At 48.2% G+C, this 14,596-nt stretch overlaps 1 protein-coding gene across 2 annotated transcripts in view; it reads right to left on the minus strand.

Moving 5' to 3' along the window:
- GPBP1L1 (GC-rich promoter binding protein 1 like 1) overlaps nucleotides 1-14,596 on the minus strand; it is a 602,443-nt gene that overhangs the window by 125,951 nt on the left and 461,896 nt on the right. For both annotated transcript variants that reach the window (XM_069642387.1, XM_069642388.1), the window contains exon 9: nucleotides 11,739-11,894. In XM_069642387.1, the coding sequence (XP_069498488.1) occupies nucleotides 11,739-11,894 (156 nt within the window). The remainder of the gene's footprint in view (nucleotides 1-11,738; nucleotides 11,895-14,596) is intronic.

Here is a 14,596-nt window from a genome sequence, read left to right on the forward strand (position 1 = left end):
CCTGTAAGGACAAATTCTCCCCTTGATTTGGTGGGACCAATCAACTCCAAAGTAAGCCACCTGGACATCCTCTCAGAGCTGGTTGGAATTCCACTGCAGTTGCTGCTGGAACCGAATAGCCAGGGAGGGGAACACTAGATCATGTGCGTTGCTTTTAAGTTGGCCAAGAGCTCCAGGAAGACCCTCTTCGCTCCCAGGAAGCAGGACTGAGTTTGAGTCACCTCAACTGAGTGCTCGACCCCAGATGCGAGGAAAGCTCATCTCGACAGCCAAGAGTCTGCAGTGTTGCCATTTGCTTAGACACAAGGAGCTGAAACCGCAAAGTGCAGCTAAATAGAAGTTGGTCATTTTCTGTCGCTGATCGTCCCGTTGCAGTGCCGGAGTCCTCCAGACATCCTCCCTCTTGTCCTCGCGACTGAGGCCCAGGAACACAGGATCTGCAGAGCTATACAGGAACAGAAGCCAGCCAAAGCCCTTTTTCTTCAAACCAAAGGTACTTAACAGTTTAAGAGAACTTAACTCTTGTGTAACCTCACTTGTTCTCTGCTGAAACTTGTCTGGGTTGCTCTGTAGAATTGCCAACAGCTTCTTTACTTCACAAGCCTAATCAGCTTGTGGCCCTGCTTTGATTTCTTCTTTTTTACAAATACTTCTAAAACATTGTGCAAGACTTTTACTTACCAGCAAGAAGTGTTTCAGCTCACCTAGACTTTTGCCCAATTGACTTTGGCTTAGCTTGGCTCCCTGCATTACTCTTCTTCCCTCCGACATTGTGTTTGGCCTTCCTCCCAGGAAAGGGTTAACTAACTTTGCATTGGGGATTACCAAAAGTACTTACCTGCTTCAGAATATTTGTGCAATCTCTTGTTTTGTACTAATAACTTTTTCCTATGACATACTCCTAAGTCTGATTCTAAAAGCAAACAGTGATATATTAATGTCCACAGTGTCCTAGTTACTAAAGTCACCTGAGTGTGTAGGGAGTGTATGTGTGCCATTCCAAAAGGGTACTTGGAGTGTGTAATTTGGAATGTATGTGTATTACTATTACATTGCCCCTTCTGAAGGTTTACTCTGACTTAAATTAATAATTGTTTAATCAAGAAACAATGTGTGCAAGAGTTAATTTGAATACTTGACACTGTGAATCTCTAACTCCCTACAGCTCAAATTGAACCCTCTTGAGATAAGCCTGGCTGCTCAACACGCTACCAACCTGTGTAGTACAGACTTATACCAAAGGTTGGGTTCCTATTGCCAGGAGGACAAGGCTGGTGTAGTCTTGCCTAACAGGAGGAAAGGGGATGGGGTGCAAGTATGAAGAAATCCATGCAACAGGCGCGATTCACACCTTAAATTGCAAGGGCTTACCCCAACAATGTGTGTGCCCTGGAAAGCTGATTGTAGACAGGGAGAGTGCTGCTGAAGCACGGGCAGCATTGCTCTGTCCAGGGCGTTCATGACAAAGCAGAGGAATGAATCTTGGGTTCACCTGCATTGGTGGGACCAACTGACCCCAAGACTAACTTGACAGAAACCCCTCTCCATGCTGGCTGTACTTCTGTACTGCTGCTAGAACCGAGTGCCAGGGGACAGGAACAAGTGCACAGTGTAAGTGGGACCAGAGCTCCATGAAGGTCCCAAGGAATCCCTCCAAGCAGGACGACCCAAGCCTGAGCCACAACAGAGTGCTGGACCACAGAAGCAAGGGGATCAAACAAGGTATCCAAGATCTGCGGTGGTGCTATTTGAGAATAGCTGAAACTATGAAGTGCCGCTGATCTAGAGTAAGTGCATTGATGCCGCCGACCTTCAAACCGTACTGCAGGAGTCCCCAGACTTCCTCCTTGTCCCCATAACTGAGGCCCAGGAACAACAGGGTCTGCAGGACTACAACAGGAACAGAAGCCAGCTTGACCATTATCTTAAGACTCAAGGTACTGTGTAACTAGGGGTACATACCACCTCTTATTGTGTGTAGCTTGCTTGCTCACTGGTGACATGGATTGGCTGGCCTTTGCAGAGTTGCTTACAGCTGTGCTTTTCACAAGCCTCCCAGCTTGTGGCACAACAGTGATTCCTTTTTACAACAAAACTCCTTAACATTGTGCAAGACTTTTGTGCCATCTTCAAGAAGTGCCTCCGCTCCCCCTAGACTTTGGCTGTCCAGCCTCACTGCAGACTCTTCTTACTCTCGGACTGTTGATCTGTCCCTCCAAAAACTCATACATAAGTTACATGTATAGCTGGGAAAGGGTTAACCTATATTGCATTGGTGGATTGTTAAGTGCTTACCTGTTTGGATAAACTTGTTAACCTTTGTTTCCTTCCCCAACCTATTCATTTTTCCACAACCTCAGTATTACATTAAGTGTTAAAGTGATATATCACTGTCGAGAGATAGAGGGAGAGATAGAGGGAGAGATAGAGGGAGAGATAGAGGGAGAGATAGAGGGAGAGATAGAGGGAGAGATAGAGGGAGAGATAGAGGGAGAGATAGAGGGAGAGATAGAGGGAGAGATAGAGGGAGAGATAGAGGGAGAGATAGAGGGAGAGATAGAGGGAGAGATAGAGGGAGAGATAGAGGGAGAGATAGAGGGAGAGATAGAGGGAGAGATAGAGGGAGAGATAGAGGGAGAGATAGAGGGAGAGATAGAGGGAGAGATAGAGGGAGAGATAGAGGGAGAGATAGAGGGAGAGATAGAGGGAGAGATAGAGGGAGAGATAGAGGGAGAGATAGAGGGAGAGATAGAGGGAGAGATAGAGGGAGAGATAGAGGGAGAGATAGAGGGAGAGATAGAGGGAGAGATAGAGGGAGAGATAGAGGGAGAGATAGAGGGAGAGATAGAGGGAGAGATAGAGGGAGAGATAGAGGGAGAGATAGAGGGAGAGATAGAGGGAGAGGGAGAGAGAGAGGGAGAGGGAGAGGGAGAGATAGAGGGAGAGGGAGATAGAGGGAGAGGTAGAGATAGAGGGAGAGATAGAGATGGAGGGAGAGATAGAGATGGAGGGAGAGATAGAGATGGAGAGAGAGAGAGAGGGCAGAGAGAGGGCAGAGAGAGGGCAGAGAGAGGGCAGAGAGAGGGCAGAGAGAGGGCAGAGAGAGGGCAGAGAGAGGGGAGAGAGAGGGGAGAGAGAGGGGAGAGAGAGGGGAGAGAGAGGGGAGAGAGAGGGGAGAGAGAGGGGAGAGAGAGGGGAGAGAGAGGGGAGAGAGAGGGGAGAGAGAGGGGAGAGAGAGGGGAGAGAGAGGGGAAGAGAGAGGGGAAGAGAGAGGGAAGAGAGGGGGAAGAGAGGGGGAAGAGAGGGGGAAGAGAGGGGGAAGAGAGGGGGGAGAGAGGGGGGAGAGATCCCAAAAGGGTATCTACTTACTTAACTGAAACTGTAGGAGTGTAGTTTATTGTTGCATATTGCCCTTTCTAAAGAAGAACAAGTTACTTACCAACTGGTTGTTTTTTCCGCCATAACGTGTAACATGCTCGTACACAATGACTGCTTGACAGCACATAGCCTTGCGGGAACGCAAGCTGCATTAGCATAGGAAATTCTAGAGAGGCAGGCTGAGAGGGCGATGTGAATCCAGTCAAAAGACTTACCAGTTGGTAAGTAACTTGTCCTTCGAATGGATTGTGTCCTCCAATGTATTCCACATCTTTGACAGACTCCCAAAGCAGTATCAGTGAATGGAGGAGGGAGAAGAATTTAGAATACCCAATCAGATGGCAGAATAAAGCACCACTTTACCAAAGGCCATATCCGGACCATGGAGCGTATCCAGGGAGTAATGCTTGAAAAAAAAGGTGTGGATGGAAGACCACGTTGCTGCGTCAAATATTTTTAATAGGAACTCCCTGCTGCAGGGCTGTTGATGTAGGCACGCTCCCAGTGGAATGAGCTCTCAACCCCTCCGGAGGGTCCTTGCCTGCCAATCTGTAACATTCATTAATGGTAAGGACAATACACCTGGACAAGGTCAGCTTAGTAATAGCCTGGCCCAATCAGTGTCCAGTGTATCCCACAAAAAGCAGGTCGTCCACTCTGACCCTGGACATCCTAGAGATCTAAAAGCTCAAAGCTTTCCTAGGGTCTAACCTAGGAAGTCTCTCCTCTTCCTTACCAGGATGAGGGGGAGAACAGAAAGCAGGAAGTACCACTTTCTGGCTCAGATGAAACTCAGACACTACCTTAGGTAGGAAGGACGGACGTACATACATACCCGCAGTACAACCCCATCCTTGTGGAACACAGTAAAGGGTGGCTTAGATAAAAGTGCCTGCAATTCACTCACTCTGCGAGCAGATGTAACTGCAACCAAGAAAACAGTTGAAAGACAACAGGCTCAAAGGACAAGAGTGCAGTGGTTCAAACGGAGCACCCATCAGGAATTTCAAGATCAAATTCAGATCCCAAACCGGCACCTGAAACGGGGACGGCGGGAAAACATTCGTGAGACCTTTAAGGAATTGGGAAATCAAATGGATCTTAAAATAATAACATTTGTCAAACGAGCGCTTGAAAATAGACCGTGCCGCCAGGTACCCTTTAATGGTACCCACTTGAAGACAACTGTGGGCCAAAAAAAGCAAGAAAGAACCCTCGGAATGGAAAACTGAAAAGGATCTACATTGTTTCCTCTGCACTAGTCGAAAAACTTACGCCAACGGCACAGAGATTTTGTTGCCAGCTGCCATCTCGTCATCCAGAAGGTCCCAATCCTTATATCTCAACCTTTCAGAAACCAAGCGTGAAGGTTGAGTCTCTTGAGCTCTGAATGGAGAATCCCATCCATCCATCCATCCATGATCATCTCTGTGTGGAAGACAGCGTGGAGGGCAGGCGCTCTCCTGGTCCAATCGGGAGCAAGGAGGATCATGTCTGATCCGAACCTCGCAACCTCCTTCGCACCTGAGGAATGACGGGGACCGGAGGAAACGCGTACAGAAGCAGGAATGACGAATCCACAACAAATGCGTCCGCAAGGGCTCCTCTCGGAGGAAATTCCCTTGAGTCAAATATCTTGCACTTCTGGTTGGCACCTGTCGCAAACAGATCCACTTGAGGGTTCCCCAAGGACTTCCTGGGCTAACTCCCACTCATTGGAGACCGTGCTCTGCCAGCTCAGAGCGTCCGCCGCTGCATTATCCTCTCCGGCTAGATGAAGTGCAGAGAGTGATATTCCTTGCTGTATCGCCTCTGCACAGCAGAAGTGACCGTATCCCTCACCCCTTTTTTGTTGAGGTAATGCATGGCCTCTGGTGTCCGTCATGATCAGGACACTTCCCCTGCACAGATGGCAGAAATGCCTTCAGGGCCAGCCTGATGGCCCTCAACGCCAACAGGTTGATGTTGAATTTGGACTGAGACCAACGACCGCTGGCAGTCAGATCGTTGGCATGAGCTCCCCATCATGTGAGGGAAGCATCCGTCACCGTGGGCCACGGTTGCCAAAACGGCTCCCCCTTCATCAGTGTCCCTTCGCTGGCACACCACAGAAGATCCTGCAAGACCGAGAGTGGAATCTGAATGGGATCCAACATCTTACCTGAGAATTGCGACCACTGCACCTTGAGAACCCATTGAAGGGATCTCATCCTCAGTCTGGCCTCTGGCACCAGAAAAATGCAGGTTACCATGTGGCCGAGCAACCTTAAGAATTCGAAACCTTAAGAATTCGAAAGCCGGAAGACTCCGGGCACGTTGAAATTTGTTGACCATCTGTACAATGTGATGAGCCCTCACCCTGGGAGGCGAGCACTTCCCCGATGTACTGGAGCTGTTGGGAAGGTGTCATATGCGACATCTTGAAATTTAGGGAGAAGCCCAGCTTGTGAAGGGAGCGGCAGATGAGGCTGAGATGATCCAAGGCTAGTTCGGAAGAATGGCTCGGATCAGCCAGTCGTCCAGGTAGGGGTAGACGTGAAACCCCCCCTTCTCCTGAGATACGCTGCCACAACCATGAGCTTGGTGAAGACCCTTGGCCGGAGATAAATTTGAATGGAAGGACCCGAAACTGAAAGTGCGAGTAGCCAGTCGCAAACCTCAGGTATTTTCTGTGCTTTGGATGAATCGCCACATGAAAATAAGCATCCCGTAGGTCCAGCGACACCAACCAATCCTGAAGTCGAAAGGCCTGAAGGACCTGAGAAAGAGTGACCATCTTGAACTTCTCCTTGCTGAAGAACTTGTTCAACCAATGCAAGTCCAAGATGGGTCTCCGTCCCCGGTCTTTCTTTAGAATCAAAAAATATGGGGAATACCATCACTTGTTCCTCAGGCACCAGTTCTATCGCGCCTTTCCCCAGCAGGGTCAAGATTTCCTGCACAAGGAGCGGATCCAGAAGCTTCAAAGAGAGATTCCCTGGTGGATTGTCATGAGGCCGCTTTACGAATGGAAGGCAGTAGCCGTGAGCCATTGTATCCAGAACCCACGCATCCAAAGTAATAGCTCGGCATTCTTCGAGATGCTGAGACAGTATGCCCACAACCGGCCAACAATGGAACATGGCCTCATAGCTGTTTTGGAGTGGCTGCGGCAGCGCCTGAAGGCAAAGAGGCAGCTGCCTGAGCTGCTTTGGCACCACTAGTTCCCCGTCCACCATGGGTACCTTTACAGTGACCCTTTTGATTAGCGACTCCTCTCGTTCTACAAAAAAGAGGACTAGTAACGAAAAAAGCCCCCCCCCTCCACTGTTGTCCCGTAGGATGAAAAGGCGGAGGTTGACGCACAGCTGCACCCGAAGATTTAGCAGCAGCTTTGGAGGTCTGCAACCTCTTTGCTGCCAAACAAATGAGAGCCATCAAAAGGCATGTTCAGAAGATGGGCGTGCACATCTGGAGCAAAACCAAACTTCCGCTGTTAGTGAGAATTCTCAAGAATATGCTAAATTCCCTTCACCTTAGAGACCCCCAGCAACTTTGCTAGATTTAGAGGACTTTATTTTCTTTTACCTGGAAAGAGTGACCTTTTTCCACTCATGTATTTTGATATGTGTTTTACCTTTTTTCTTTGGTTATGGAGTCTAACCAACTCCATAGGCATCATCTTTTTCCAATTGTCTCACACAGCACCCAGGCTTTCCCAAGGTTTAACTACCTTCTCTGGGATAAACTACTGTTTCCCTGAGTAAGTAAAGTGAAATTGACTTTACTAGTCTTAAATTCCTAGACCCAGCACACCCCATCTTACAATAGAGTGCTGGAGGGGTTACTTAGTATCCCCTATGTCTAGATACTCATGTAACAGTCAAATGTTACCCTTTCCTCTCAGAATGGCTGATGGCAGTGGTTTTACAACTACCATGATGGTTCCCGACCGTGAACTATTCATAGCTCAGATAACGTTAAATCGCGGGAGCCATGTTTTTCAAGAAGGCGTGTGAGCCTCCTTTGTTTAAACAGATACCGGCCTTCGTTTTTCACCATTTGTGTCCTTCTGGAGTTTTTCTCTGCGCGCCAAACCAGGTTTGGTCTCTGTTCATTCGTCTTTGGTGGGCTTCAGGAGTGAAGACCGCCTCTGGCGCCCGAGTGTATGGAGTGGGCAAGAAGTGAGGGGGTGCCCGAAGCTCCCTGTGCTTAGTCTCCTAGGAGACCCAAATGCACTCTGTTGTGATTGGCTGGCTGACTATCCCGCAAGGACAGCCACCCTGCTGGGCGATTGACAGCTGGGCTGGAATGAATGGGAGAGAACTGGATAAAAGGAGAGTTTCTTGGCTTGGAAAGCAGAGTCAACCACTGGACGAAGGAACCGAAGAAGAGTTTGAAGAGGATGACTGCTGCAACTCCTGGACCATTGGTTTGCCCGGTGAATCCCTGCTACAGGTCCGAATCACCAAGTTTGCATTGACAGAGAAGCCCTTCCAAGGACAACTTCTCCCTTTGAGTTGGTGGGACCAATCAACTCCAAAGTAAGCCACCTGGATACCCTTCTCGGAGCTGGTTGAATTTCCTCAGAGTTGCTGCAGGAAACCATAGGACCAGGGAGAGGGACACCAGCTTGTGTGCGTTACTTACAGCCACTGGAATTGAAGTTTGCCAGTTGCGAGCTTTTTGACCAGTTCAAGCGCAGTGCAGGAATTCCCCGACGTCCTCCCTCTTGTCCCCACGACTGAGGAACAGCGAGATCTGCAGGAACTGCTAGGAACAGAAGTTCACCAGCTGCCTCCTTCATTGCAAGATACTGTGAACCAAGACAGAGTACTTACCTCTCGTGGTGAAAGTGCTTGAAACTTTTGCAACTCGCAGGCCTAATCAGCTTGTGACCCAACATATGAATCTACCTCTGAGAACTTGTGCTGAGACTTTACTGTTTACTTACCAGAACCGCTTTATCCTATCCAAGACTGCAGTCCATTGATTTTGGCCTACCCTATTGAATTGACTCTTCTGGTGAACTCCAAGTATTTGCACTGTCTAAGAATAATTGTAACCTTTCATGTTCTAATAATCTTTGCCTTTTACTCCTCTAGAAATGTATTCTGAAATAGTATTGAAGTATATTTGTGTGTGATTATATAGATTCCACCTTCTAATGAATGTTTTATAACTGACAGATAAATGAATAAGTAGTTATCAAAGAAACCTCGAGTGTAAGAGTTTGAACACCTGTGATTGTAGACCTCTGTGTAACATCATTACTGCTCACATTCCCCTCTTGAGATAAGCCTGGCTTCTCAGCCCCGCTACCAAACCTGTGTAGTACAGACTTCTACCCAAGGTTGGTTTGCTTACACCTGTAGTCATAGTTGTGTGTAGTGTTCCCAGAGGGTACTGCGTACAAACTTTGCCTAACATCCGCAACCACACAAACCTGCGTATCGCAGTGCTCGCAGCCATGGACCGGCTAAGACTATCAGCCGTGTCCAACTAGACTGAAGGGATTCCACATGGCCTCCTTGCCATCCTGCACAACATCAAGGAACTTATCCCTCCCTTCCCCCTCGGGAATATGCTCAGCCGCTAGAGAGAGAACTCCACAGAGTGTAAAAATCTTGCTAAGGCACAGGTGGAGTTGGCAGTCTTCAGTGCCAAGCTTCCCGCAGAAAATACCTTGCGTGCCCAACCCACAAAGCGCTTGTCGTCCCTATCAGGAGGGATGGCAGGGTATGCCGCCTGCCTCGGGGTGTCTGTAGCCACCCGAACCACCAAACTCTCTGGAGTGGGGTGAGTGGATAGGTAGCTGGGGTCGCTACTGGATGGCCAGTACTACTTAGTCAACAACTTGTTGACCGCCGGAAGAGACTGCGGGGTCTGCCAACAGACGCCAGCCTTTTTTGTAATTGCAAATGAAAAGGCAACACTGGGTCAGTGGACGGACCCTGATCCAAAAGATCAGTCAGGTCATCCTGATCAAATGCAACCGGAGGACCAGATCACCCAAGATACTCTAACTCTAGACATCAACCTCCTGTAGGAGGATTCGGCATGAGCCCCAGGCTCTGGCCTACCAAACTCCACCTCAGAAGATGTGTCAAGGCCACTGGCATCATGCAGCAACTGACGCAACTCCTCCAACTGACGTTCTTCAGAAAAGACCAGGTCAGGAGCCTCATGAGTTTCAACAGGCTCCAACTCCATATCGGACCTCCCCTCATCCTCAAATATCATGCAAAGTATGAAATAACTCTTTCCTAGGGACAGGAGCGGCCCTGGAGTCCACAACAGGCCTCACAGTCTTCGATAACGCCTTTCTCTGAGGAGCCACAGTAACAGAGGCCTCCACCGGCAAATTCCAGCCAAAAGGCCTCAAAAGTTATCGAGGGCACCGATGGCTTTGGCGTTGACAACGGTGCCGAGGGCTCCGAGGGCTAAATCCAAGGTAAAGCTCTGACAGTCGCCCTCGACGGACACAGCGCTGACCTCGAGCCCTTTCCAGATTTCTTCGGTTTGCTGGGGACGAAGTCCAAGATCTGGATCTAGCATGTCGCTGACGATCCACTGGAGCCTTGTCTGAATGGAACCTCAACGGTTCCCGATGTTTATCGCGCTGATTGCCCGAAGGCACATGAGCATCGGACCAAGACCGTTCCCTGCAGGCTTCTTCCGAAGGCGCGGACGGAACTGTGCCCTTGGATTGAAAAACCGCCAGCATTTGCTCCCTGAATGCCTCACATTCCTCGGGAGTCGAGGATTTAGTGCGACAAGACACTTTCCTCGCAGAGCCATCATACGAAGAGGACGGGAAAGGCGACCTGTGACGCCAATTCCGCAAGTGCCGAGACGAGAACGAGTGGCGGGAACCACTCTGGGATCGAGATCCTCAGGATTCCTTCCGACGAGGAGTCACCCCTTCGAATCGTCTATCGAAATACCCATAGTTTTTTGGGATTTAAGAGGCTTCCAAACCCGACCTACCTTTAACTTCCCCTTACGCTCCCGCAAGGCCTTAGGAGTCGACTGGCACATCGAGCAGTCATCGGTATCATGACTTTCGCCCATACAACACAAGCAGATATGGTGCGGGTCCGTTATCGACATTTTGGACTTGCAGTCCCCCACATGTCTTAAACCCAGACCTGGGAGTCGGAGGGGTAGAAGATAGACATTTTCTTCAAAGAAGATCCCACAAGGCGCACAGAGTTCTCGAAGCAAACACATTTGCAGAAAAAACGGAACTGATGCTAGGGGCGCCGTGCGTCCCATTTATAATATCCAGTGACGTCACCCTCGTTGGGGGTCTACAATTTCTTTGAAGCATGCTACAGCCCTCTCTCCCTCCTAATATAAGCCTGGCTGCTCGGTCTACGCTACCAAATGTTCTCAGGTGATACAGCCTTATACGCACGGTGGATTTATGTACTGCCCCAGATGAATGGTCTTTTGAAGCCCTTAGTCGGGTTTCAGAAAAACTGTCCTAACAGGGGAGTCGAGGGAGACCAGACTGGTGGGACGCGAACGTTTGACAAAGGCAATGTACGTGAGAAAGTGAAATAGACCCAGTTTGCAAGAGGCTATTGCTAGGAGCACGGGGAGGACACCAGATACAAAGTCTTTTCCATGTGATTCTCCGACGGTCTTTGTGAAGACTCATGCATTTTTGCATACCTCGCTAAAGCCATATATATGATTTGCTGTATGTAGATTTGGTTTGCCTGACCATCAAGAGGATATCAGACTACTCCTAGCACTAAAAGAATGTGAGCATTCCAAAACACAACACATGTAAAATCTAAGGCACCCACACATTGCAATTGACAACTGCTCCTAAAAGTCAAACACCAATACATTACACCTCTATAACCAACCTGCGTACCACACCCCAGGCAATATATTGTAGCACCGCGGCACACAAAGCTCCCCGTGCGACACATAGGCATATGTGCTCTTGACGAAACCGCTAGTAACGGACTTCCACCCGCACAGAACAGGGTACTGCCAGGCTGCACAGAACACAAAAGACAAGCCATCTTGGGTTTACTCCCTCTCCCCATTACCTTACCTCCCCTTCTGCCTGTTTTCAGATCTGCCAGATCACCTGCTGATCATGCAAATGATAGCGGCGTGCAGTGAAAGCAGTTAGCAACGCTCCATTGGTTTCTAAATCCCACAGATACAACATCAATGAAACTGATGTTGGGAAGCCTACAATGTTCCATCCATCACTTAACCATGGCTAAGTAGTTCCATAAAATGAGTCATCTGTACTACTGAAGCAAACATTACCTGCAGACTGCTACTGCAATGTCAAAGCACACTGAAAAGTTTTGACCTACTCAAATACAGCAGATAACCACTTTCACACTTACCTCTTCCAGCTTGCTGTACTCTCTACTCTCTAGCATCTCTTCGCTGCTTTCATCTTTCAAGGCCCTCAGGAATTCACTCTTTTTATCAGTGGAGCGCCGTGTGAGCCGCGTCAGACGAGAGTTCATCTCAATTGATGGTGTTAAGCTGGAAGGACTCTGACAACCAAGGAGAACAACATTAATTGATGTAATCAAACCAAAGGCCAGATTCAGGGTGTTGATCCTTCTAAGAGCAAGCTTCAACACCAGACTTCTTGCCTTACAGTTTAGACATCCACTAGTCTGAAATTTCCTTTACGAGGGAATATGCATAAACGTGAACTTCCTTGTAATGCTCGTAAGGGGGGGGGGGGGAGGAGAGTGGGAATTGAAGGAAGCTTATATACTTGCAAAGCTGCCCACTTGTTAGGACTGATTTTCTATACTCTGGCCTGGTGTACTGAAGTATAGAAGGTATATTGTGACAGGGACAACTCTGGAGAGCTGTAGCCAAACCAATTCAGGTAGCAGTGACAGGCAGTCTAGTCTAAGTTCTTAAGAGGTGGTGCGCTTGTAAAGGGTCCGCAATGAGTTCACACAATGGGAATCACAGATTACCCTTAGATAGGATGTATAAATATACAATTATTTATTGGCAAAAAAAAACTGAAGATTACTACTAGCAATTAGACAACACTAGCAAAATAGATTACATACATATGACATTTATTTATGAAGCGCACAGCGGCCCTGAGACATTGTGACGCTGTTACAGAATTCTTAATTGGTTGAGCGGTTGCGAGACACATTACATAGTATTGGTGGAATAAACATTGTAAGTCAGCAGTAGTGGTTCCGTGGTTACAGTGGAACCGGTAGAGACAGAGTCATAAGTGGCAAGTTACATTTATTTGTTTTGAGAGATGCGGTTCAGTAGACAGTTTAGGTGAAGAGTTTGGTCTTCAGAGCTTTCCTGAATATGGAGTAGGTTTCGTTTCTGAGGGCTGATGGGAGTGCATTCCAGTTTTTTGGAGCTAGGTGTTGGAAGCTTGCACCCCCTGCTATAGCTCATTTGAAGGATGGCACATAGATCTGATTGGTCAGGTGAGCTCTTGTGGGTCTAGAGGAGATGATTGGGGTGATCCTGTCAGATAAGTATGGTGGGGGGCATTGAGAGAGGCATTTGTGTGCGATTGCAAGGTCTTGAATAGGATCCGGTCTTTAACCGGCAGCCAGTGTGCCTCTTTCCTAGCCTGAGATGTGCTCCTTTTGGATATACCCTGGACTACCCGGAGGGCTTTGTTCCGTTTGACTTGTAGCTTTTTGATGTTTTTAGCAGAGGTACCTAAGAAAAGGGCATTGCAATAGTCTAGTATGGTGCCTACTGTGGCCCTGGCGACATGAGGCAGTTCTTGGTAGAGAGGAATGGTTTGACAGCGTTGATGATTTTGGTGGTGTGTGCGGCTGAGGCGGCAATGGCACTGACCTGGCGTGACATGGATAGCAAGGAGTCGAGGAATACGCCCAACGTTTTGACTGAGGGTGATACTGTGATAGGAGTGTTGTCAATATTGAAGGTTGCGTAGAGGGGCGAGAGTTTGCTGAGGGTTTCTTTGGTGCCTCCGAGGAGGATTTCAGTTGTGTCACCACTGAGACATAGGCTGTTTGCTACCATCCATGTCTGTATGGCTGCATAGATGTTACCCAAGGCTTCTGAGTATTGTTCATAGGATCCTGTGAGTGGGAGAAGGACTTGCTTATCGTCGGCATAGTTGGTGTAGGCTATGCCGCGATGATCCAGGCCATTGAAAAGAGGGAGGGTGAAAATGTTATACTGCGTAGGTGCTGTGAATGAGCCCTGCAGGACTCCACATTGAATGGTTGTGGGGTCTGCACATGTAGTGTCTGAGAAGACCCGCATGAGTTTTCCTTTGAGGAAGGACTCAATCCAAGCTGCGGCTTGTGGTGATAAGTGAGCAGCATTTTTAAGTTGTTTGAAGAGGTCGTTGTTGACGAGACCAAAGGCAGCCGATAAATCTAGCAGAAGGAGAAGTGCCCGTTTGCCTTTGTCCATGTCACACAGTTGCATTTTTAGATCCAGTAGGGCCGATTCAGTCCCATGACCCTGTTGAATCCGTACTGTCTTTTGCCTAGGATGCAGTTTTCTTTCAGGAATTGCTGGATTTGGATATATGCAACCTTGTCTAGGATTTTGAGCAAGAATGGGACAGTAGTGATTGGTCGGTAATTGTTGGCTATCTCGGGGTCCAGCAAGGGTGTTTTTTTTTTTTTTTTTTAAAGAGTGGGCGGACCCAGGCTTCTTTTAGACTGTCAGGGAATGAGTTGGATTTGAAGGAAGCATTGATGAAGATTTTGAGAAAAGGTGCAAGGGTGTCTGCATATTCTTTGACCAGTTTGCCTGAGCAGGCATCGTCTTTACAATTGGAGGGTTTAATATTCTTGATGTCAGTCAATTCGGATTCGATTACTTCTCTGAACGAGAAAGGTTTTATGTCTTTGGTGACTTTGCTCGCAATGTGGGATTCAGACTGGATGTGTTTGGAGAGGTTGTTGTGATGGGCATGGGATCTTTTGTTGCAGGAGATCTATTTTGTTGATCAGGGCTTTTTGAACATTAGTACACCAGGTTTCGTCTTTAACTACTTCTTGAGCATTGGTGGCTGGTGTGGACAGTTCTTTGACGATGGCGAAGAGTTCTCTGGATTCAGAGGTGGCATTGGTGATCGTCATATGAGGAGGCTTTTGCACTCGACGAGCGTGTCGTCCTTTGGGGATTTATGCCATTTGTTGAGGCTTTGCGCTTTAGAGTACGTAGCTCATTTAGTTCTGTGGAGAACCAAAGATGGTATACCGTGGAG

This window comes from Ambystoma mexicanum, chromosome 1q, assembly GCF_040938575.1.
Source record: "Ambystoma mexicanum isolate Mex_15411 chromosome 1q, UKY_AmexF1_1, whole genome shotgun sequence".
Taxonomy (NCBI): domain Eukaryota; kingdom Metazoa; phylum Chordata; class Amphibia; order Caudata; family Ambystomatidae; genus Ambystoma; species Ambystoma mexicanum.